This window comes from Vanessa tameamea, chromosome 16, assembly GCF_037043105.1.
Source record: "Vanessa tameamea isolate UH-Manoa-2023 chromosome 16, ilVanTame1 primary haplotype, whole genome shotgun sequence".
NCBI lineage: Eukaryota > Metazoa > Arthropoda > Insecta > Lepidoptera > Nymphalidae > Vanessa > Vanessa tameamea.
The window spans coordinates 10905166-10928841 of NC_087324.1; the positions used below are offsets into that span (position 1 = coordinate 10905166).

General features: G+C 30.7%; 3 protein-coding genes across 4 annotated transcripts in view; 2 read left to right on the forward strand and 1 right to left on the reverse strand.

Moving 5' to 3' along the window:
* Nucleotides 1–23676, forward strand: part of LOC113394226 (phosphotriesterase-related protein) — a 193339-nt gene that overhangs the window by 123273 nt on the left and 46390 nt on the right. The window lies entirely within an intron of this gene.
* Nucleotides 5723–8921, reverse strand: LOC113394242 (sperm-associated antigen 7 homolog). Its single transcript, XM_026631481.2, has 3 exons — nt 8625–8921; nt 8442–8552; nt 5723–8177 (listed from the first exon to the last, which is right to left on the reverse strand). The coding sequence occupies exon 3, from the start codon at nt 7842–7844 to the stop codon at nt 7137–7139; it is 708 nt and encodes a 235-aa protein (XP_026487266.2). The 5' UTR covers nt 7845–8177; nt 8442–8552; nt 8625–8921; the 3' UTR covers nt 5723–7136.
* Nucleotides 9498–23676, forward strand: part of LOC113394266 (lysophosphatidylcholine acyltransferase) — a 57645-nt gene continuing 43466 nt past the window's right edge. For both annotated transcript variants that reach the window (XM_026631509.2, XM_026631508.2), the window contains exons 1-2: nt 9498–9823; nt 16406–16551. In XM_026631509.2, the coding sequence (XP_026487294.1) occupies nt 9707–9823; nt 16406–16551 (263 nt within the window). In that variant the 5' untranslated portion in view covers nt 9498–9706. The remainder of the gene's footprint in view (nt 9824–16405; nt 16552–23676) is intronic.

Here is a 23676-nt window from a genome sequence, read left to right on the forward strand (position 1 = left end):
AGTGTTAAAAGTACCCGCTAAACAATATTTATAAGTAAGGCGTTAGTATTTGTATTGTTGTATTGTAAATTTTACTGATTTACTAAAACTTTATTTCGTTAATATCATACAATATCACTTATATAAAGCGTCCATATCAAATTTCATTGCATATGTGCATTAATTAGATATCTTATATTTTTAGTGAAAATTTTAAAATATCTATTGAAATAAAGTTATTATTATCCTAGCTTTATACACTCGCCAAGAGATCTATGTATAAGGCGATATTTAAATATCTCTACAAATATCAGCGAGAGTGTACGCAAGCAAGCATAAAATAAAAATATGAACTAATTGTAATGAGGTAGAATAAAATTCGGAACGCACACGACATGACTTTGAAATTTATAATCGGAGAACTGCTTTGTCAATGTCTTTATCTTTAATAGTTTAATAAGATATCTACTGTATGTTTACCATTTACCAATACATATAAATGTTAGATTGTAATGTCAAAATTTTGTCATCACTAAAGGTAGCTTAGAAAAAAAAACCATATCAAATTGTCATATCCTACAGTTTTTAAATGATTTATAATCTGTTTAAAAATATCATACATTTATATAAAATATATACACTGGTCCAGTAGAGGTGTCGGGGATATAAAAATTCTTTAATTCTGCAAGTTAATTTAAATACGACCAGATTTGCAAAGTCTATGGAATTCAAATCAAAAAGGATTTATATAAATATTGATGTATTTATAAACACGTTTATATTTTTACTTTTTACTTTGAATACTCTGTTAACTATATTTAAAAAAAACATTTTACTATTGTTACAAATAATTAAGGTGATACCTTTAAAGCGACAATAACTGATTTATTAAATCATTAAATATTAATCTATGACAATAACATTATACGATTTTTAATCGGATTTATAAACATCTCTATATATCAATATTTTAAAGATGATTTACTTTTGTTAAGCTAGTTTGAGAAATATGATAAATAAAGACAATACGAAATCTAGATTAAATAAAAATATATTGTTAAGTATCTACATAGCATTTTTAGACTTTGATGTGATATTTGTTGTTGACTTTTTAGAAATATACTATAATATAATTAGCTTATGTTGCGTATTTAATCACTATATTATTACAAGTACGAACTACGGCTTTGAGTATTTATACTTCTAGATAGACTATCAAAGCTGAGAATGATCACTAAAATCGCGCAATTAGTAAAGCAGTATGTCGTTTGGCAAGTGTCAAGCGTAGCTGTCACATCAAGACAATAAATTTGTTTCTTTTGTATTGCGACACTCTATCTGCGTGTATTAATAATCTAAGTATAAATATAATGTTCTGATTTGAGCGGGTTCAACATCGATATCACTCAATATTTAGGTTTAAAAAATATCACTCTCATCTATCCATTTTTAAAATTAGAATGAAATAAAAGCACTCAGGGTGTCTTTTATATAAACATAATGATTATAAAATAATTTATTGTATACCAAATTAAAAGTATTTACAAAGCATGCAGTTTTAAGACCTGCACTCATAGGCGGTCTTTTTGCTACAAAGCAACGTCTACCCGTCAGGGTAGAAAAGATCCTATATAATCAAATAAACAGATACGTGGCATAAAACTATCTGTACCATAAAATATCCATATATATATACATAACAAGTGATTACTTGGCATTTATGTATACTTATGTTGTTATGTAAGTAGTTTCTTATATTTATTTACTTTAGGACAATAATATTTTTAATTTGATTCTGCCTATGTATTGTTATAATAGCTATGAATATATCTATTACCCTTGCGTTAAAGTAACCTAAAAAAGGGGGAAAGGTTAACTGAACTCAAAAAAATAATAGCCGTAACCATCTGCAAAAAATTCTACATCGATTGGTGATACATAGTCTCACTCCGCAATTCACTAGTTTTCACGATGCTCAATACCATTATAGAAAATGTCTCCTTTAACATAAAGTTAAAGTAATTTCTAATTGGATAGCAATGTATTGAAGGAATTGTAATGTTGTTAATTATATTATTAAAGTTAGATTTATATATATGAGACGGAAAGTAATCGTATAGAAAAAGTTTATAACACATTAAGTCAATGCCTGATATCTTGAAGAGAAAAAAGTTACAAGAGCGTTTTTAGATACTGAGATCAGTTTAGCTCAGTATGGACATCTTCTTTAATAGATACAACTAGAAATATTTATATGCAGGGACAGTTTTATTTTATGTCCTATATTATATTATGTGTATAGGTAATCATTATAGAGTACCTTAGCCTTCAATATATAAGATAAAAAATATCATATAAAAACTCCTTAGGTTTGCGGTCTAGGTGATTATCCTCTATTTTTCTTGGTACTGGTATCCCCAATGATGTTACTCACACTTGCCCCACCAAAAAAATCCTCGACCTCTGCCTTATACCCTCTTATATTTCTCTCCCTCTTTCATTTCCCATACCTACAAGGAAGTACTATTAGTAAAAAGAAAAAAAAAATAACAATTTCTGAATATGTATTTTTGATAGTTTATTCGCTCGATAATTTTATTAAAAATGTATCTTATGATATTATAAGGTAGCTATAAGCTAATATTGTTTTATCAATAGGCTATGTATCGGCCATATTTGCCATTATATAGCGTCCTGATTGTCTTCAATACAATCTTGTTAAATAGTTATAGCTTTATTGCTAGTAGATTTAAAATTATAAAACAGTTGACATACACCGCTTCTACTTTTAGTTGCATTTTTTAAGTCAATTAACTCGCTACTAAATCAAAAATATATACGATAATAGCAATTTCGAATATAAATAATGACTTCTTAATTTACAACGATTTATTTGATCGAAATGTAATTGTAATGTTTATTTTCGATTATACTTATCTCAGCAACGACAGACAAAAGCGACTAACGACTCGAAAATCTTTAATTTCTATGCAATTGGTGTCTGTTTGAAGTAAAAATAAAATAAGGGATCTTCTTATACACGGGTTTTAATCTGATCTGATTATAATAATTATGTTTGAGATCACGGCAGATATACACTCTATGAAAATATGAGAAGAATTATATTTGCTAAGTTTATTTGTACAAAAATAATTAAATAAAGTGTCTAGACAAAAAAGTCTAGTTCTAAACAAAAAAAGTCTTGGTCCAACAGATGGACATTATGTGTCGTTACGATAAATACGTTTACTCAAAACAAGTTTATTTAAAATCATATATATTTACAATATATCAACTTGTTAAAAGACAATATTACAATTGAAACTTGACAATAATAAGTACTGTTTGTGTAGAAAATGTATAGTTTTAAATATAAGCACGACAATACATACATTGTTCCATTAGATTCATCTAAATGTTTATAATACTTAATAGTAACTTACCGACTGCCTCATGAATTAGTTTTAAACTTCAGCGTCGTAACTAGGGTAGCTGTCAAGAATCGAATGAACGCCTTTGGCAAGATTTGAATTTTGCGCCCACATGAGTGTACGATTTTGACACATTTATTTTATGTTTCAGCACAGAATATCTATTAAATTAAGTTCGCTGTTTGTAATCTTTGGAAACGTCTGTCTTAATTACGTGCAAGTTCATTTTATTTGTGTTAGCAAATTGTTTAAATTGTATGCGCCCGCGCCCCAGCGGCTAAAAGCTGTGGGTCTAAAAAGGACGCGTTTTGAAGGTTGCGTACTGGTCAGCTCCTAGTTACAACGCTGATTAGCTTAAGTATGATTCACATGAAAGGCCACACAGCGCATTACACAAGAAATTTTATAGTGTCTTCACAGAATTTAAAGTAATAAAAGTATTTGTATGAAGCACGTATACCAATATATCATACCATCTTTTGAATCATATTTCTTAGGTATTATGTTTCAATCCATCCAGTCGTTAAGGGTACAGCCTGCCAAAAAATATTCATCTCATATAACTCACTTTCTGAGGCAGTCGAATAAAAGTATGTATGTTTTTCGATGACACCGAATAATAGAACATTATTATTTTTGTCTAATTTTTTTTTCTCTGCTTTCACTACCATCCATTATCTATATGTTATTATAAGCTAAATATAAGTAGACTCCATGAGAGTTATAGACAATAAATTCAAATAACCCCTATATTAATCCCTTAAATATAATGTTATGGTTATCTACTTGTTGTTTTGTGTACCTATTGTAAATTTTGTCTATCTATTGCGTGTTGATGGTAAATAAACGTTTCAAAAAATTATTAGTTCTTATTTATAATTAAAAATATTCACAACTTTAAAATAGATTAAAAATATGGACCCATAATAATAAATAATTTTAAAATATATTAAATTAAATTGATAAATGTTGCAGTCGATAAATCAGTGTTATGGACTGCAAAGGTCCATAATACTGACTGAATAATTCATTTAAATAATAAATGTTCTTGAGACCAGAACTCTTCGGAACTTTGCCTTAAAACCTATTCTTAATATGCTTTGGGGTAACGCAGCCGCTATCCATACTATATTTGTGCTGCAGAAAAGGGTTATTCGCGCAATCTATAACCTAGGAGCCAAAGAATCATTATGGTATAAATTTAAAGATATCAAGATATTAACTGTTGCTTCTCAATATATATTCTGTAATGTTTTGTATGTACGGAAAAAATATTAATGATTTTATGAAAAAATTAGATTCATAGCATTGGTACAAGCACCAAACACAAACTTGTTGCTCCTTTTACTCGACTGTATAGAGACAGTAACTCTTTTGTGGGGCAATGTATACGGTTTTACAACAGGATCCCAGAAAGTGTTCAAAATGCTTCTGTTGCCAAATTTAAAAAAAATATTAAGGAACGCTTGTGTGCGAAAGGGTACTAAACACTTAGTGAGTTTATGATTGATAGCACACCTTGGGAATGAAACGATCGCCTCCTGGCTATTTCTATTCATATTCAGTATATGTACTTAATTAGATTGACAAAAAAAAAGACCCGCTGAGTTTCTTTCGCCGGTTCTTCTCAGGTCAGGGTGTTTCCTTTTCCGACGGTGGTAGTGTTTAATTTGACTATCAATAAGTAAGTATAATGCTTCTATATTGAATAAAGGAATTTGAGTTTGTGTTTGAGTTTCTTCAGAAAATACAAATAGATTTTGAAATCTTGTTTCGTCAAATTCTCGAAATTCTCTATCTATGATTTATTTGTGAAGTTAGCATCTAATTTTTTTCAAAGTACGATTTTTGTTGTTTAAGCGAAGGAAATGATTGTTAAAATTAATCAAGAATTATATTTCCACAAAGTTTAGGATATTAGTGACGAACAGGGTAAGAAATTCCAACGGGACATCCTTAATATGGAACGTTTCCAAGGTGGATGGGACCCAGGGATTTGAACGCAGGACTTCGGAATCTGCGGCTTTATATCTTGGCTATACCAGCGAGATAGTCCAATATGTATGAACTCCAGTTAGACTGATTTCGATGACATCGATTCTTTTGTTTGTATTTGAATGAATCCCTGAATGGATTTGAATAGACTAGGAAGGTGGCGCTGCAATCGGAAATTAAAAATCCTTATTTCACCCGGACAACGTCGGAATGGGTGTATCAATCTGCCAGTTCTGTGGTCTATGTGATATTTTTTTTTAGAATTGTAATCTGTAATTTTTTCTTTCATTTTGCTTAATAAGTGTCAAGTAAAATCATTGTCATATTAGGATATTATTTATTTTAATATTTTTTACATCCCGAAGTTAAATTACTTACATTTGAACTTAACATCAGGTACACAAAATAGTTTTTGTTGTTACAATCGAAAATAATCTGTACTACAATGTTACAGAAAAAAAACCTAAACTAAAATGTTTAAAAAAACATTTAACTTCACCTATATCACATTGGCATTATAATCGGTGTCCATTGGCACAATTAAAAAAAAAAACAATAATTTTAAGTTTTATTAAACCTGTAATCATAGCTCACATGACAATTTTTTAATTTGATAGTCTGTATTTTTATATTTAAAAAACATCTCATGGAAAATTACTATAAAATTAAAAGATCACATGGTCTTGCTCCTTTTCTTACATAATATTCCCTAAAAAGTTAAGTATTATTGCTTCAATGGTTCTGTCTATGTATGTATGTCTATGGTTCATTGTAGAAAAATAATTATTTTTATCTATTATTCTATTAAGCCTTTAGCATTCAATTCAACTTCATACAAACAACAAACAACATGCTATTTCATCAAAAGGATTTAATTCTAATTTCTTAGAATGTTAGTGTTCTAACTCTAAATGTAAAGTGCTATTAATATTATATTATATTTTTGCACTAAAACTGGACGCCATTGCGTCAAGGGTTTCGGAAACAACCACAACACTTTTAAACCATAATATGTATAGTCTATTTCAATGGCAGATCTTCCTCCTTTAAGCAATCCAAACTGTTCTTGATTCATCTCTATATAAAAAAACACTATTCATCTACATCAATATTCTAAACGTTTTTTCACAAATCCCCCTTGATTTACCACAGATTATTAAGATGTAATTTTGATTCAAGGTCAAACTTGTTTTGATTTATCTTAACACCTCTGCCATCACAATTGACTATACTTACATCTTCTATTCAATTATCACGATTCGATGTCACAAAAGGAATTATATACTTGACTGTTGGACCAATTATTCTATGTTCCTTAATTATAATCAAAGGCAGCAAATTAATTGATATTTAGTATATATTTCTAAGCATTTAAAATTTAACCTATACTATAGAACTTTGATACAGTCTTATTGTTTAAATGGATCATTATTATTGCTTAGTTTACTACCACGAGTCTGCATGAGTAGCAGAAAAATGTTACACAATTGTATTTCTGTAAACAATACAGCACCACACATTTCACTATCAACATCATGTAATTGCATGAATTCTATCTTGACTTCGTAATTCATAGGTGATAACAAAATATTAGCATTGTAAATTGAATTTGTAAGACTAAAAAATTTGGATTTTAGTACAATAAAAGGTGTTTGAACCTTAAACTTAACATAATTGGAAGAGTCTAAGTTTATTGCTAAGTAAAGCTATTCCACTAGAATTAAATTAAAATCAAACGCTACCTTCTCTGTCCATCTGTTTCTCAATTTCTGCTTTTTTAACTTTCTTTGCTTTAATATCTGCCATAGTTTGCTCAATAGAACGTAAATCTTTTTTATTCTCACTTGGTACTTCTCCATAACTTTTATTCATATTCGTTTTCTGGGCTGCATCTATAGCTGCTTCCTGGCCTATTAAATGTGCATATTTCTGCTTATAGAAAGTACCACTTAACTCCTCTTTACCATGCTTTCGTTTTCTGCTCTTCTCTTCTTCATTATCTAAAGCTGCTTGTTTTTCCATATCCAAGCGTCTTTGTGCCATTTCTGCTGCTTTGTCATCATCCCATATACCCCCTGCCCTGCGAACCGTGAGTTCATCCTCCGATGGCCCTTTCTCTTTTAAGTAAACAACACAATATCTGTCAATGCCCTCTTGTCCAAAGGAGTACACTTGGCCTCCAGCTGTTGTGGCAACATCTCTAATAACTGATCTATACATTTGATCCATGGGATCAAATTGTAAATATGGCTTTGTACCATCCATTATAAAGTTACTTATTTTCTCCTCTACTCGTCTACAAAATTTATTAAGAATATTTTTTTCTTCTTTCTGCTTCTGTTCCAATGCTTCCTTATGCTTCTTAATTGCTTTTTTTTGTGCCTCACTCGTAGATGGGGGCTTTTGCATAGAATTCAAGATGGAACCAAGCAGATCCATTGTTAAATAATATTTTCTGAGCAAAACGATGTATAAGCTATGATTTCTGGTATTTTATTCTGCCAGTCAGGTGGTATTTTAAAGTTATCGGCAAAGGAAATTGTGTTAAGAGCTTTGAATGATAAAACACTTAATGAGGTCTCAATTTGAGCACAAATTTGACTACCAAATGTAATAGTTTCTCCTGCAAATTCTAGTAACTGTTCCAAAGGGGGTTGGAGAGGAGTGCCTTTTGTAAGCAATGTTTGGTGAGATAAGTCAATCTCTTTGCAACTTTCTAACAAACATCTGTGTTTACTGCAGAGTATTTCAAAGGATTCTTCAAGTTCCGATCTATAATTAAAAAAATAATATTGTTAATAAATAAAATAAATAGATGGATAAGTTTAAAAAAAAAAACTATGGGTAAAATAAAAAATAAGTTTTATTTCGTAGCAAATAGCGTTATTTGTAATTGTATTGTCATAGTCAATAATCTTCCACCATTGATAAGACGTTACACCGCAAAGTTGTTTGTATAATCATTACTTTTTTTCTAACTCAAAAGAAATTTAGTGATCTTGATTCATTTATGTTTAAATGATCACATTTACTCACCGTTGATTTTGAATTTCTCGAACTTCTTCAGATATTAGGTTATGTAAAACCGATATCAATTTTCTTTGCAATCCGTCAAATTCTTCGAGAGGGGTTCCTGACAAGCTAGCCCTGTAAAATGACGCCCGTGGTAATTACTAATAATATTATTATACAAATCAAAATATTTGTATTTATTCTTACTCTTTTATATTTTTGCAACGATGTATCAATTTATTAATAGATATTGCGCAGTTTTGGCAAATTTTCAAACACGTTTTGGACTTATTGAAGAATTCTTCGAAAAAAGAAAAGTAATCAATGATATGCTTTTGTACTTTAGCTTCCATTATATATATTAAACTTCATGTTTATTTATTTTCGTACGAGACAAGAGTTTAAACATAAATAAAATTAAATATTTTATTTATATGGTAAATGTCAATTTCGTCCACAGATAATTTTGGTCGTTGGTCGACGGTTGTTGAAATTATTCAAGTTAAGCTGCAGTGCTGACAGTGCTGCCAGTGAAAATGTTATGAAACACTTATAAAAAAATTAAATAAAAATGTTATAATAATAAATATATTATATAATATTATGTATAGAGGACAGAATAAAAAAAAATGGATCTTACTTCAATCACTTTCATTTAGATATATTTGTAGATTCACTTTTTGTCATCAATTTAAATTTGTAAACATTGATAAGTAAAAATATGTTTACAATTGGATAAGAAACCTTTAACGTGTTTAATTAATCTAACCATGTGGCATGATTAAAATTAATTTGTTTAACGATTTTGTTCTCCAGAGTCATATAATTATTCGTAGAACTTAAGAATAATTGTATAATTCGTTAAATCCAGTCTTGAAATAGAACAACCGATGTTATGAGCGGGTTTAAATATAAGAGTTACGCAATCGTGAAATGCACCGTTTTGGGGATTCAATTTATGTTTCCAAAAATTCATTATGAAATATGAAAACTACCGAACGTGCACCAAACTCCGCCGTTGAACGACCGAACCGTGAACGTCTTATTTATTTGATGTCAACGTTATTAACGTCAACGTCAAATGTACGAAAGTGATCAGTTTGCTTTTACTGTTGATTGTAGTGTCACGTCAATTTATCACGCAATAATTTCGATTTATATTCCGCTGTGAAACATATTAATTCCGCGTTGCTCTAATAAGTTTTTTTTTAAAAGTGAGGAAAAATGAGTGTAACCAGTGTAGTTTGAATATTATTTGAGACGCAAGAATAAATTGTGATATTGTGAAAATGAATGGTAAAAAGCACAGTGAAACGGGCACTTTCTCGCCCGATGGTATGCGAGCCGAAATATTAAATCCATTTGTACATAAATTGGAATTAGACAATACGTATGATAAAATTCGGGTAAGTAATATATTTAAATAAATTAATAATAGTATAATATAATGTTATAACGGCGAAAAATATAAGTATCGTTTGCGCAGGCTCGAAATGGCAAAACAAGGGGAATCTGAGATTGTGTCGTAATACTTTTAAAATTAGATTATATTTTATTCAATTTATTTGTTTTAATCTATTAACTTTTTTAAATAGCTTTTTTCTTTTGTATAATAAAAAAAATCTGTTCATCGTTTCTTCTCAACTTTTCGGTGTTATTACCTCTCACCTTTGTTTTTAAAAATGTTATTCTTAAAATCAAATATTTTAATTTTCTTTTGTACAATATTATAAACAAATAAATCTTTACATACATAACATAGTATGTATAAAATATACATAATTAGGAAACATACGTTAAACTAGGAAAACAGTTAGTTTGTCTTAGCCAGAGAAATTGTATCTTTTATCCATCAGCTATTCTTTCATAGTAAACAAAACAAAAATGTTAATAAGAAAAAATACTTTCTGGTCTACTTCTTTTAGGCCTTTCATTTTAAAAATAAAACATTTTGGGTAATTCGACACATAGGTACATAGCCGAAAAAAAAAAAATCAACGATGATAGATGCTCTAGAGTCTAGAGCATCTATCATCGTTGATTTTTTTTTTATTTTTTTTTTGATTTTTTTTTATTTCATTTTTTTTTTTGATTCTAGACTCTAGACTCTTGTCGTGGTCTTCGTCGCGTCTTTTAAGTATTGAAACCTTTTTTGTTTCGTATCTCCATCTCAATATATCAATAAAATTATTTAGATTGGACCCGGTAGGTGACGCAGCGATCGGGAAGTAAATACAATTCTTATTTCACCAGGACGAAGTCAGGTCGGGCAGTTGTTTATATATAAGTCGTTATTCAATAATAAAAATACAAACTCTAATTTTAACATCACAGCTATTGATTCGAGGTCTAGCTAACAAGAACCCCAGTAGCTAGTAATAAAAATTGCAATATATTTTGTAAAACATTGATTACATACAGATAAATATATCTTAAATTCGATCAAGGAAGCCGTATGGTTCCTTCAGAGTAGATTATATAGGCACCATATTTAATCAATGAGTGAGGAAAGTTTTGTTAAGGCTCTACCTTTACCAATTCAAACGGAGTGCCTCGACGTACGTTATTGTCTCGAGAAACAATATAATTCCAACGAGAATTGGCATTAAGATAATCCATAAAAGTCTGGGAAATTATTTCCAACATCATATAAATGGGTTAAGGGCAATAAAATGATTAAGATTGAAATTAAAATCAAGTACTAGGAATTCTAGGCCGATTTAATGTCGACATGATATTACAACTTGTAGTTATAAAATATTGGAAGTGTCTCTGCCTCGTTGGTAGCTAGTTTATAAGGCTTTAGAACTTGGTAATTAAGATTTTCTTTTAAGAAATTCTCAGAGATTAATCCATCAGCAGTCTTTTTCGGCCCGGTACTAATTGGAAGTTAAGAAGTATTATTATTATCAAAATAGTATCTACCACCAAAGGTAGATGCTACCAAATCATCAAATAATCAACCGCTAAACAGTAATACTTAGCATTGTTGTATTCCAGTTGGATAAGTGAGCGAGTCAGTATAACTAAAGGTACAAGGGACGTAACACCTTATGCTTAAATATCTTCCCAAGGTTGGTGGCGTATTGGCAATGTAACAAATGGTTAATCTAACCGCACAAATTTATAATATATAGGGTTTTAATGGGCACCTGGTGGTATGTGAGCACCACTTTAGCCTACAACGTTTACGACTACACTTGTACTATAATATAGGTTATATTACATGATTAATTCATAAGGTCGTAACTCGACCTTATGAATTAATCATTTAATATAAATTAAATGATTATGAAATTAATTCAAGACCGCCGTTACCGAAACTCGATCAGGTCAAATTAAGCATAAAAAGCAATTTATTTATAATATAATACTTTTTATTTATTTTCTATGATAAAAATAATGATCAGTATATTATTGGGCTGAATAAGCAAGAGTTACTATGCTATAAAAAAAAAATAGCCACCGTAAATTCACTTGTGAAATATAATAAAAAATAAAGAAATAATGCCTTGTTATTCTTTATTTGAATTTCCTGTGTCCATAAAATATTTAAAAGATGCATTGCATCCTTGTATATAAAATATTTTATAACAAAAGCTCATAAATTTTATTATTAAGTGATGAATATAAACATTTTATATCTGTGAGAATATTATACCAATGTAATTTACAACGGTCTCGCTAGTCAGTACAGTTTTATGTAGATATAGATAATAAAGAAAGTTGAAAATGCTCACTTAGATCGCCATTGACCGAGGGAAAGTTTCGTACACCATAACACGCACACACTTAAACCTACTAAAGGTGACCACATTACGTTCATTCGTCATTGTGTAATCGTGGCATAATGTAAAGAAATCTGATAATTGATTTCCTAAATGATGGTCAATTTGTATCGTTACTTATTTCTTTCTTTTAATGAAAATCGAAAATAATTATAAAATGGATTAATATAAGAGATGATGTCGTCATGAGTGATTTCGGTCCCGGTGGCAAAATTCAAGGGACATCAACCAACTGAGCAGGATATATCCTAAATCATTAATCTTGTGCACTATAAAATATTGTAGTCCATAAGTTTTTGCACAAACACAGCTAAACTCTCTATTCCCTCTTGTAATCCGATCGAATGGATGGAATGGGAATCACTACACGACCTGTAAGAGTTGATCGCAGGACCAATGTGCTTTCCGAGGTACGTTAGTGTACAACCTTTAACTTCCAGACCATGGTCTGTTATGAGATTTTTTCGGCAGAAAAAGCAATAACTTTTTATTGGCTCGACCTGGAGCACCTCTGGATCTGTGGCTTCTTATATCTAGTCACTAGAGCAACGTGCCAGTCAATATTGATAAGCAAGCGTAATGCTTCTAGAGCTAGAGCGTTAAATTAGCTTCGCTTCAAGAGTGCCCGTCCAGTCTCTCAGTACTGAAACTGTCATTTGTATGAATTATATTTTTAAGTCAGATTTGTAGATAATGACACTACCTTGTTTAAACATGCACTAGTGGGTCGCCAGCGAAACTTCGCGTTTTTTCAAAATATTTTTTAGGAATTTCAAAACCTATGACCGGTTTTTTATTGATTTCATTTCAATGTAAACTACAAGTCACTGATTTACATTTGGCACAAAAATGATGAAACTTTATTAAAATATTTTTTAATGTCAAATAGTATAAATGAGCTAAGTTGGAATTGGAGTCTGGCGATAACAATTTACTTTAAATTTTTTTAAGTTGTTCATTTTTTATACTCCAACCGGTCAGTAACTTTTCCGCTCTCTAAAATTAAGTCTTTTTTAAATTGTAACAATTTAGTAAATTGCAATCCTCTTTATTTTTCCGCACATCTATGGCTGGAGCTCTTCAAAATGAGATCACAACTGTTTTTTTATGTGCGACTATCGTCCCTTATTAACTGGGACAAAAATCGGTTTATGCTATTAATATATAAGTTACTCGCATACTCTAGGTTTATAATAATATTAAAGACTACCTATGTTCTTAAATTATTTATAAGTAGACTATAAAAATTAATTCGTTTTATTTATGTAGCTGGATTTATTAGATAGTGTATTTATTAGATATGTATTTATTAGATAAAAATGTTACAAAATTCAATTATCGATCTATTTTCTACGGAGGCCGCGCCCGTTCTATTAATATTTAATAAAATAAACTTAAATATATATTTTTTTTTTGTTTTTTTTTTGCTGACATTACTGTTATTCGTCTCACGCATACTAATACATCTTATAAGTACAAGTATCACTCACTAATTTTGTCCGATAATACGCCATCGTGAGTGAATTCGATTTGTCTTAAGTTTTTGTTTTTTCGATTGTTAAATAGATTTATTCGAAAATACCGCGCATGGAAACACATGCGACATTAGAGCGAATATATTTAATATATAGGTACATATTTAACGTACGAATTTTAAGTGAATACAATAATTGATGTAATACAATTAAACATAATGAATAATTATAAAAACATTAACAAGGTCGCACCTATTAATGTATAGGTAAATCATTTATCATTCACAATATATATTGGATTTTCGAATTTACTAAAGAGTTTCTCCCGCGAAGTTCTTATATATAATTTATTTTTAATTTATATTTAAATGATTCTTATTATTTTCTTGAAATTAAAATTTGGTGTCATGTGTATTATGTACATTGTAGGAAAAAGAATGAAAAAAACCTATAATTGATATGTCCGAAACTCTAAAAATATTTTTAGTGAAACTCCATTTTTTTTATAATTTGTTAATAACTAGCAGAACCCGCTAGACGTTGTCCTGTCTGTGTATATATAACAATTGACATCGATCGGTTGGACGGTATAAATTTGATGTGCCTTAGCGCCATCTTGTTATGAGTTACAATAAAGTGGAGAGTACAATAACCTTTTCCTTGTTAAAATACATGTATGTATCAAATTTCATGGTTGTCGGTGCCGGTACCAAATTCCATATATATATATATATATATTATATAAATGTTATATTAAGAAATTAATCCATACCAATATTTTAGACGCGAAAGTAACTCTGTCTGTCTGTTACTCCTTCACGGCTAAGCAAATGAACTACATTTTGTGTATTGCAAGTTTGAACCCCATTTAAGGAAATAGGCTTTTTATGTCTTGGACCTGACGACCGACCCATGAAATGTGAACAAAACCGCACAACTAGTTACGAATATTTCTGTACATTTTACAAATAAATTGTAGTGGTACTAATACTGGTAATCACAGTAAATTTAAACAGATTAAGTGAACAAGCATGGTGCAAAAATAGAATCTAATTTAAGTAAATCAAGGCTGTCTGTTAAACGTTTCCTGTTATGTTACGAAGTTTATCGTGGATGAGATATCGATTGATATTTTCTACAAATCTATCACATATAAACGCATACACTCGAAAACGCACATACTTGGGGGATATGATATCTTCGAGTAGTTTGTTGAGGCTGTTCCTCCAGACGGGTTGACATGTTCTGTTATCTGAACCTAATAGGCGTAATCCTTATGTGCTAGTACATCTCACATTTTCGTTTTGATGCATTTGATTAAAACTCTCTTAAACTATGGTCCTACTTGCAAAGCGTAAATATATATTTGAATATTAAGGTATTATGTTATTTTAATTGGTAAGATATGATTAATTAAAATTAACTGAAATTTATTTTGTAACTTGTAAGTATACAGATTGTAATTTGTCTATAAAATATAGATATTTAGGTTTTCATATAAACTTTTCTGTAGATATTTTGGTTATGTATATAACACATTTCTCACAGTTTCCTTGTATATGATATAGTGTTGGCAATGTTCGCTTGAAATGTGACCTGTCGGACAATTTATTCTTCTTATGCTTTAATGTAATCGTTTTTAGGTTTTCGTAGCCAAACGGCAAAAAACGGAACCCTTATAGATTCGTCATGTCTGTCTGACTGTCTGTCCGTCCGTATGTCACAGCCACTTTTTTCCGAAGCTATAAGAACTGTACTGTTGAAACTTGTTAAGTGGATTTATTCTGTGAACCGCATTAAGATTTTCACACAAAAATAGAAAAAACAAAACAATAAATTTTGTTGGTTCCCCATACTTAGAACTGAAACGCAAAAATTTTTTTTTTATCAATCCCATACGTGTGGGGTATCTATGGATAGGTCTTCAAAAATGGTATGGAGGTTCCGTATATTATTTTTTCTTAACTGAATAGTTTGCGAGACACTTCCAAAGTGGTAAAATGTGTCCCCCGCTGTAACTTCGAAAATAAGAGAATGATAACACTAAAAAAAGTAAATGTTGTACATTACCATGCAAACTTCCACCGAAAATTGGTTTGAACGAAATCTAGTAAGGAGTTTTTTTTTAATACGTCATAAATAGTAAACCGTAATTTACCTTTCATTCAATCAACTCAAATATAAAAATAAAAACTGAATTTCATAAACATAAACCTTGTTACTTGCTGCTACGGAACCCTTCATGGGCGAGTCCGACTTGCACTCGGCCACTTTTTTATTTAATAAATTAGCAACATTTTTAATGGCCTTTACTCATGAGAACTGGGCACAGATTATTTTGTCAAATTCTTGTGCGATGGAGTATATAAAAACTTCCCTTATTTTACTCTACCAAATTGTGGACTGACAGCTGCCCCTTTTTATAAGAAGGATAGATTATGAAATTGCATTGTTTGGAATAATGTAAAGACTAATTTAGATAAGATTAAACATTGTTAAATATAAACGTAATGATTATGACATTATTATTATATAATGCAGATGTTTTCAGTAAACAAATTAGTGAATTGACGCAAGCATTCGACAAAATACGCATTCTGCAATTTTTACTATCCGGGTTTATCTTTGAAAGCTATTTCAAAAGTAACGTCAACGAAATATTTACTGAGATCATCGAGATGTTTGTGGTTGAATTGGATCGATTCCAAGTTGTTTTTTTTTACAGACGGCGATCTTCACTGTCATCCTCCTTCCGTTCCGTGTGATCGTCATCTGTTACCTGATCGTGACGGCTTGGTTCCTCGCTTGCATCGGCCTTTATGGCTTGAGCGAGGAAGACTTGCGGAAAAAACCCATGACTGGATGGAGAAGGTAAATTATCTTACTTAATTTATTATCTATGATTATATCGATTATCGAAGCCTAATTATATATCTACTTAATCTAATAAACACTAAAGGTATTTATTACGCAGTAATCGAATAATATAAATAAACTTATACATAGTGACTCTGAGCGATTCCATAATGTAAATTAAGTTTATGAAGAAACCGCAACTGCTTATGAAGATATATAAAACTTACAAGGTTATTGTTGTGGACGTACTTATTATTTGGTAATCATTGCAATATTATTTAAGTATAACAAGTTTCAAAATACATTCGCACATACATCGTCAACGCTAATACTATAGTAGAAATGAATACATCGCTTTTAATATATACTTTTTGTTTATTATATGGCTAATAAACTTCAAACTTTCGCCCAGGACTTATAAAGGAATTCCATTTTATTTTTATATATGAACTAACTTAGCACGGATGTAGTTTATTAATTGAGAATATTTGATATAAATACAATTGATACACTATAGGACTCTGAATAGTGTAACTATCTATCAGTGAAAACATTTTTAGAATTGGATCATTATGTCCGGAGTTTATCCCCTACATACAAATAAACTAATTTTATAATATCAATATAGATATATGATTCCTTGAAATATATCTGTAACCTACTGTCATCTCTTTCTCTCTTCCGTCTATGTCATCTACATATATTTGCTTGGATATTAATGATCACTTCGTCAAGATTTTACAATCCGTTGTTATTTTTGTAAATTTAATGTTTTGTTAACAATTACCAGCAAATATCGCTTCACAGCGCTAACAATGGTACTGAGGCATTGTTGAAAATAAATAGGAGCCTTGAAATGTTGAATAGTAAAATGAGCGAGCGGCCGCGGGAAAAAGAAAGAAATATAACTATTGTGCAGTATTAAAGATCTGTTTATAGGTAATTGAGATAATTTTTAAAGTTGAATGTGTAAGAAATTTGTTATTTTACTTGCAAGTATGTCGATTTTTTTGTATTTTTTCTTGTCCTCCTGACCGATTTCGGCCGTGGCGCCCAAACTCAAACGAAACCAGACTATGCAGGACATATTATTGTGCACGAGTGTCTGCACAAACATAGGGGTACTCTCATAATCCGATGAGATGGCAAATCCAACACGACCGGAACGAGCTCAGGCGCAGGACCAGCGGCTTTACGTGGCACATTGGAGATGCAACGAGGTGCACGAGATGCAACGATGCACTGTGAGCGGTGGTGACTACTTACCATCAAGTGCCCCATTTTGTTGTCAGGCTACCTATATCATAAAAAATATTAATTTGCACAAACATATAATTTTTTATACGGTCAATGACCTTTATTTTATTCTATATCTAGAAAGTAATTACCTTCGATAAAGCAATGTTAAAAGCTTTCGTTATATCAGAACTAAGATTTAATTTTAATTAAATTTCTAATGTAACTTTGATTAAAAGTAATTGATTAATATGCTTTACATTAGTATTTAATATGGTATTTACTCCAATATAAACGAAGAGAGCTTTATTCAAATAAAATACACAGTAATTATAAATTGATTGATTATTCGTTTATGTACATACCACTTTTTTATATATTATTTCTATACTCGTACACGTAAAGAACTATCTACTAATACTTTTTTAGTTGTCTTGTTTTTAGATGTCTGTTGTAAATGCTAAGTAACTTGTAGTATCACTTAATCTGTACTCCAACAAATCCTATGACGACATTACTGGAGTTCGGAGATACACAAAATGTCAAAGATACACATAGACAACTTATATATAGAAAATAGTTTATAGAATTCCGTACCCCAAGGGTAAAACGGGACCCTGATACTAAGACTCCGCTGTCCGTTCGTTTGTCTGTCAGTCTGTCACCAGTTTGTATCACATGAACCGTGATAGTTAGACGGTTAAAATTTTGACAGGTGATGTATTTTTGTTGCCGGTATAATGTCAAATACAAAAAACAAAAAACCCAAAATAAAATAAATATTTACGGGCTCCCATACAACAAACGTGTTTTTTATTTTGCTGTTTTTAATTTTTAATAGATAATGATACGGAACCCTTCGTGCGCGCACATGGCCGGGTTTTTTTAGTTAATTACAAAAATTAAATACATCATCAATTCGGCTGAGTATATTTTTGGTAAGAAGTACTGTATATGCATTTACCTGTTTTCGTTCTAAGCTTCTATCACCAAAGGATGTCTGTGAAGACCGCCTTTGCGCACCGTTTGTCAAATATTTTCGATTTCTCTTACGTACTCATGTGTTGTGCAATAAAGTTTTTAAATAAAAATAAATAATATTGTATTTGATAACGTCAAAATATACTAAAAACAAAGCATCATGTATGTTTAGTGATTTCGAACTCTATCGTAACAAAAAAGTCGACATACTTGCTGTAGAAGTAAATTAAATTATCTAATTATATCCACAATTTTGTTATTTATAATATATATAATAAATATTTACGCGTTGGCAAAGTTATATGCGTATATGTTTATAACACGCTTTTACTAACTTGATCTGTTAGTAGTGGAAATGATGGAACCTTGTAATTCAAATTCACGGAACAAACTGTGAAGGTTTTGCTCTATTTCTTATATACTTCCGGTCGATTAGTTTAGAATTTTGTAATTTTGTTTAGACTCTTGTCTTGTCAATTATTCACGGAAGAATCTTTTACTACACTATTGAAGAATCGTTTTTAAAAATATTACTAATTTCACAAATAAAATACAATAGAAAATGAAAAGTATTTTAACATTAAGAAAACATACATTAAAAAATATCTTCATTTGCTTTATAAAACTTTAATTATTTTTAAATGACAATATTTTGTAACTTCTGCAATTCTGTATTGGTGTATTAATTATATTTATACAAATTATATCGTTATCTGTTGAAGGTATAATATAAGAATAATTAAAATGTTTCGGCCAATCAGGTATCAAAATTCCTTTGAACTTTTCCCAATTCAACAGCTAAGAACTCTTACTAAGAGAAACCGCCGGGAAAAACAGACAACAATCATAAATAAATAAAATTGCTGTGTACTTATTTAAGTATTTTTTAATGTCCTAAACTATTTTTGGTAAATCTGCTAAGTTAATAATAATAATAATAATTTATTCTCTCCCACAGACATTAGTTTAAATGCGTCTTAATAAATGCAATTGTATATGGGAAATAGGAGACTAAACTAGGTTGCCTTGTTCTAAAGGTCTCCTGGCCTCTCTAGATTAGCAACTATTTGTTTATTTAATATTAAATAGATTTAGTTTATTTTAAAATATATTTAGTATTTTCATAAATTTGGTAAAATATGGTTAAGGATAAACAGAATTAGACATTTTGGGATATTACTTATCCTATAGTTTAAGGCCCTCGATGAAAGAAAAAGTTCGTTAAGACGTTTCATTGTATTGCTTAACTTTTAAAGAACTCATTCGCGCGAACGCGAAATTCAATCAATTAAAAGAAAATTGAGTTAGACTGTTAGTTTAAAGGTTTGCTATAACTAATAAAATCTTCCATCAATATATTGTTAGTTCTATAATCGAAGGCATCAATTAATATAAATTCTGAATTTCTGAATTCAGACTTTCGACAGTTTCGGTAAAACATTGTGCAAACCCGTCTCGGTAGGTACCACCTACTCATCAGATATTCTACCGCCAAACAGCAGTACTCAGTTTTGTTGTGTTCCGGTTTGAAGAGTGGGTGAGCCAGTGTAAAAACAGGCACAAGGGACATAATATCTTAGTTCCCAAGGTTGGTGGCGCATTGGTGATGTAAGGAATGGTTAATATTTCTTACAGTGCCATTGTCTATGGGCGGTGGTAACCACCATCAGGTGGCCCATTTGCTCGTCCGCCAACCAACAACATAAAAAAAAACAAATTAAACGATTGTATATTTGCTTTATGGATTGATCAATGTCAATCTAGTTTACAAAGTGACGTTTCAAGTTGGCCTTCGCGTCGCAGTTGAAGTGGAACCATTACAAGCACCCGAGACACGCTAAGACACTCATTTGTATTTAGAACTGGCTGTTACCTGCTCGATTTTCGGTATAATCAAGATGTTAATTTTCATTATTAAAAAAAAACTGTTATTATTCTATGACGTAAACCACTTCCTAATTAATGGTATTAGAATACGACCAGTTCTTTGCGTGATAAAGTAACAAATAACCAATTTCATGTACTTATGTTAATATTATACTAGTTGCCGCTTGCGGTTTCATTAGGGACTGGTCGTCAGGTGTTAGGTATAAAAAGCCCATGACCTTGCTCGCAGTTCAATCTTGCGTCATACTAAATTTCATCAAGCTCGTTACGGTGGTTTGGCCGTGAAAGAGCGAACGACAGACAAACCGACAGAGTTTCGCAAATATAATATTAGTAAAGATAATGAGAGCTAAAGCATGCGTTGCATTGTAATTTAATAAATTTATCGTTGTGTTATTATTATTATATTGTAGGTAAATCCATCATTCAACATATCACTTAAATATTAACCGTGCTCAAATGTACACCGATAGTATTTGTACAATATTCGTGTATTTTGTTTCTATGTTTCCATGGCAATGCATGTGACCTTTTGTACGTAATGTACTAGTAAAGCTGAAACGTCTAAATCCTTTCGCCGATAAATGAGCTAAATTTAACTATAATAATGTTAAATTATTTTATTAGTCTCGTGTAAAAGGATAGTAGTTTTCAATTATGTTTTCAATAGCATGTAAAGCGAGCGTAGCCAACTTTCATCTTCTTCTTTCCCTTGGGGTGGGCGCAGCGTGTCTTTTCCTTCCATTCTCCTCTATTTTTCGTCATCTGATCTTTCACATACATTTCTATCATATCCCTCCTCACACACTCCATCCATGTCTTCTTAGGTCGTCCTCTTCCCCGTAACAAATTTTAGTTACATACCCAACTTTAACTCAAAGATATATGTTTATTTAAAAATCCACTGAGTGTTTATTTTGCAACAAAAGTATATTCGAATGCAAGTAACGCATGTAATGAGAACAATTATTGATAAGATATTGTATTGGGAATGTAAAAACAAATGCTTCTCTTATGCGGATACGAATCGTTCATCTATTGTGTCGATACTTTGAACGTTTGTTGGCACTTGCATGAATATTTCTGGCATACTAACATGATGCGGGAGACATATCAGACAATGTTTAACAGAAAAAATTAAAGTGGCCTTGCTATGCGTGCCAGACATTTTAAAGGGCTTATAAATAGTAAAAAAAAGAAGTCCAATGAGGTTCAATTAGAAAAAGGCATTATATGTGAACTGCTAAATAATAATTTAATAATTTATTTATTTCACACAGAAAATATCTATAAAACTATTACATGATTGCACTATGAGTAAAGACTTAATGTGTAATATAATATGGTCATCAAAAGAAAAACAGGTCAAGTACTGGCTATCCTAGCTAGGCTAAAATTAAATAGCCTGTGTTTTGTAATTGAAGATTATTAAGAGGAAATTTTATTGAAATAACAATCATTTGAATCCGCGGACTTTTGGACCTTCCCTCGTACATAAGGTTTTTCTGGGTCGGGAAGAGACTTGCCGCTTCGTGACCTACTAAGTACACTTGCTCAATAAATGCAAAAGTTAAGTATCTGTCTGTTACCACGTTACGACTAGCAGACTGTACCGATAGCAGTGTAATTTGATATTGAGGTATCCTAGGGCTTGGATAACGACGTATGCATATAAGTTAAAAATAATTTCGACGCGGTTACTTGCGTTGAATAACCAGAAAATTGCATATTTACAGGTTGTGCGTCTCTATATTTCGTCCTACAAGGTTGGCTTTGTAGACCGTGGCGTATCGAATTGAGACAATGCTGACTGTTGCAATATTGCGACGAATGAATTATAATTGATCTTTCAAGGATTCGAACATCTTAATAGATAAAATAGTCAAATTCAAACTAAATATACATTAGGTGTAAATAAGTTTATTAATGTATTTTAATATGTATATGTGATAAAGGTATGTTCATGTTTTTTTTTTATTTTCACACCTACCTTAAAAAATTATTTTATAAAGACTAAGTATATATTTGTGTATAATCATTATTAATATTATACATAAATTGAACGGTAACGTAAAATAGATTAATGCTTTTTATAAGTGTAAGTCCTAAAGTCTGGTTGTGTTTTGTAGAAAATATTCTAGATGGTACCACCTACTAATCAGCTTATCTGTAATCAGCATTGTATGTCTATATTACGACTTGATGAGTGAGTCTTTGCAATTACAGCCACCAGATCCAAAATGGTACGTCCCAATTTTAGTTCCATATTATTCCATTGGGTCGAGCCAATCAACAATTCAGTACAATTGAAATTTGTATAGTTATCAGTCATAGAAAAATTTTGATGGCATATTATGTGCATTAAGATTTGATTATTTCAGAAAAAAAAAGATTCCGTGGTTGTGTATGATAGTGTAAATATTCGCTTCGATTTATGAAAATGATTTTAAATTTCGAAACCGGTGGTAGCATTTAGCAAAAGTAAAAAGTTAGTAGAAATTATGTGACAGGCTTGCGAAATTAATTATTAAAGTGCTCCTCGGTCTACTTCAATGAAGTACACTCGAATTTGCATTAAATACACAACAAGTTTTAATTAAAATTAAGTACAAGTGAAAATGAATGTGTTACGAACAATTTCGCTTAAACGACTAAATAATACACTTAATTGTAATCTACCATAAATTTTGACATAAGTATATTTTTTAACTGTATTTTATTTAGAAAAAAAAAACGAGAGATTAGAAAAACTGTTTTTCAATTTAAATGGTAAGTCCGGAAATAGACTGTTGGTCAAACGCCTTCACCCATCTTAAGGCGTATTAGAGCTCATTCCACCACACTGCTCCAATGCGGCAAAATTACCCTCGTTAAACTCAGATTATAAAAACAAAAGGCGGATATTACGAAAGTGCGTAACGACGCGTCTTTTTATTTATATCATTATTGACGTATTATAAGATTTTTTATTACTACAGATAACATTCGAATTTGCATTCGCTTTAGTTTATTCATTATAATGTTCCTTGCGCTCTA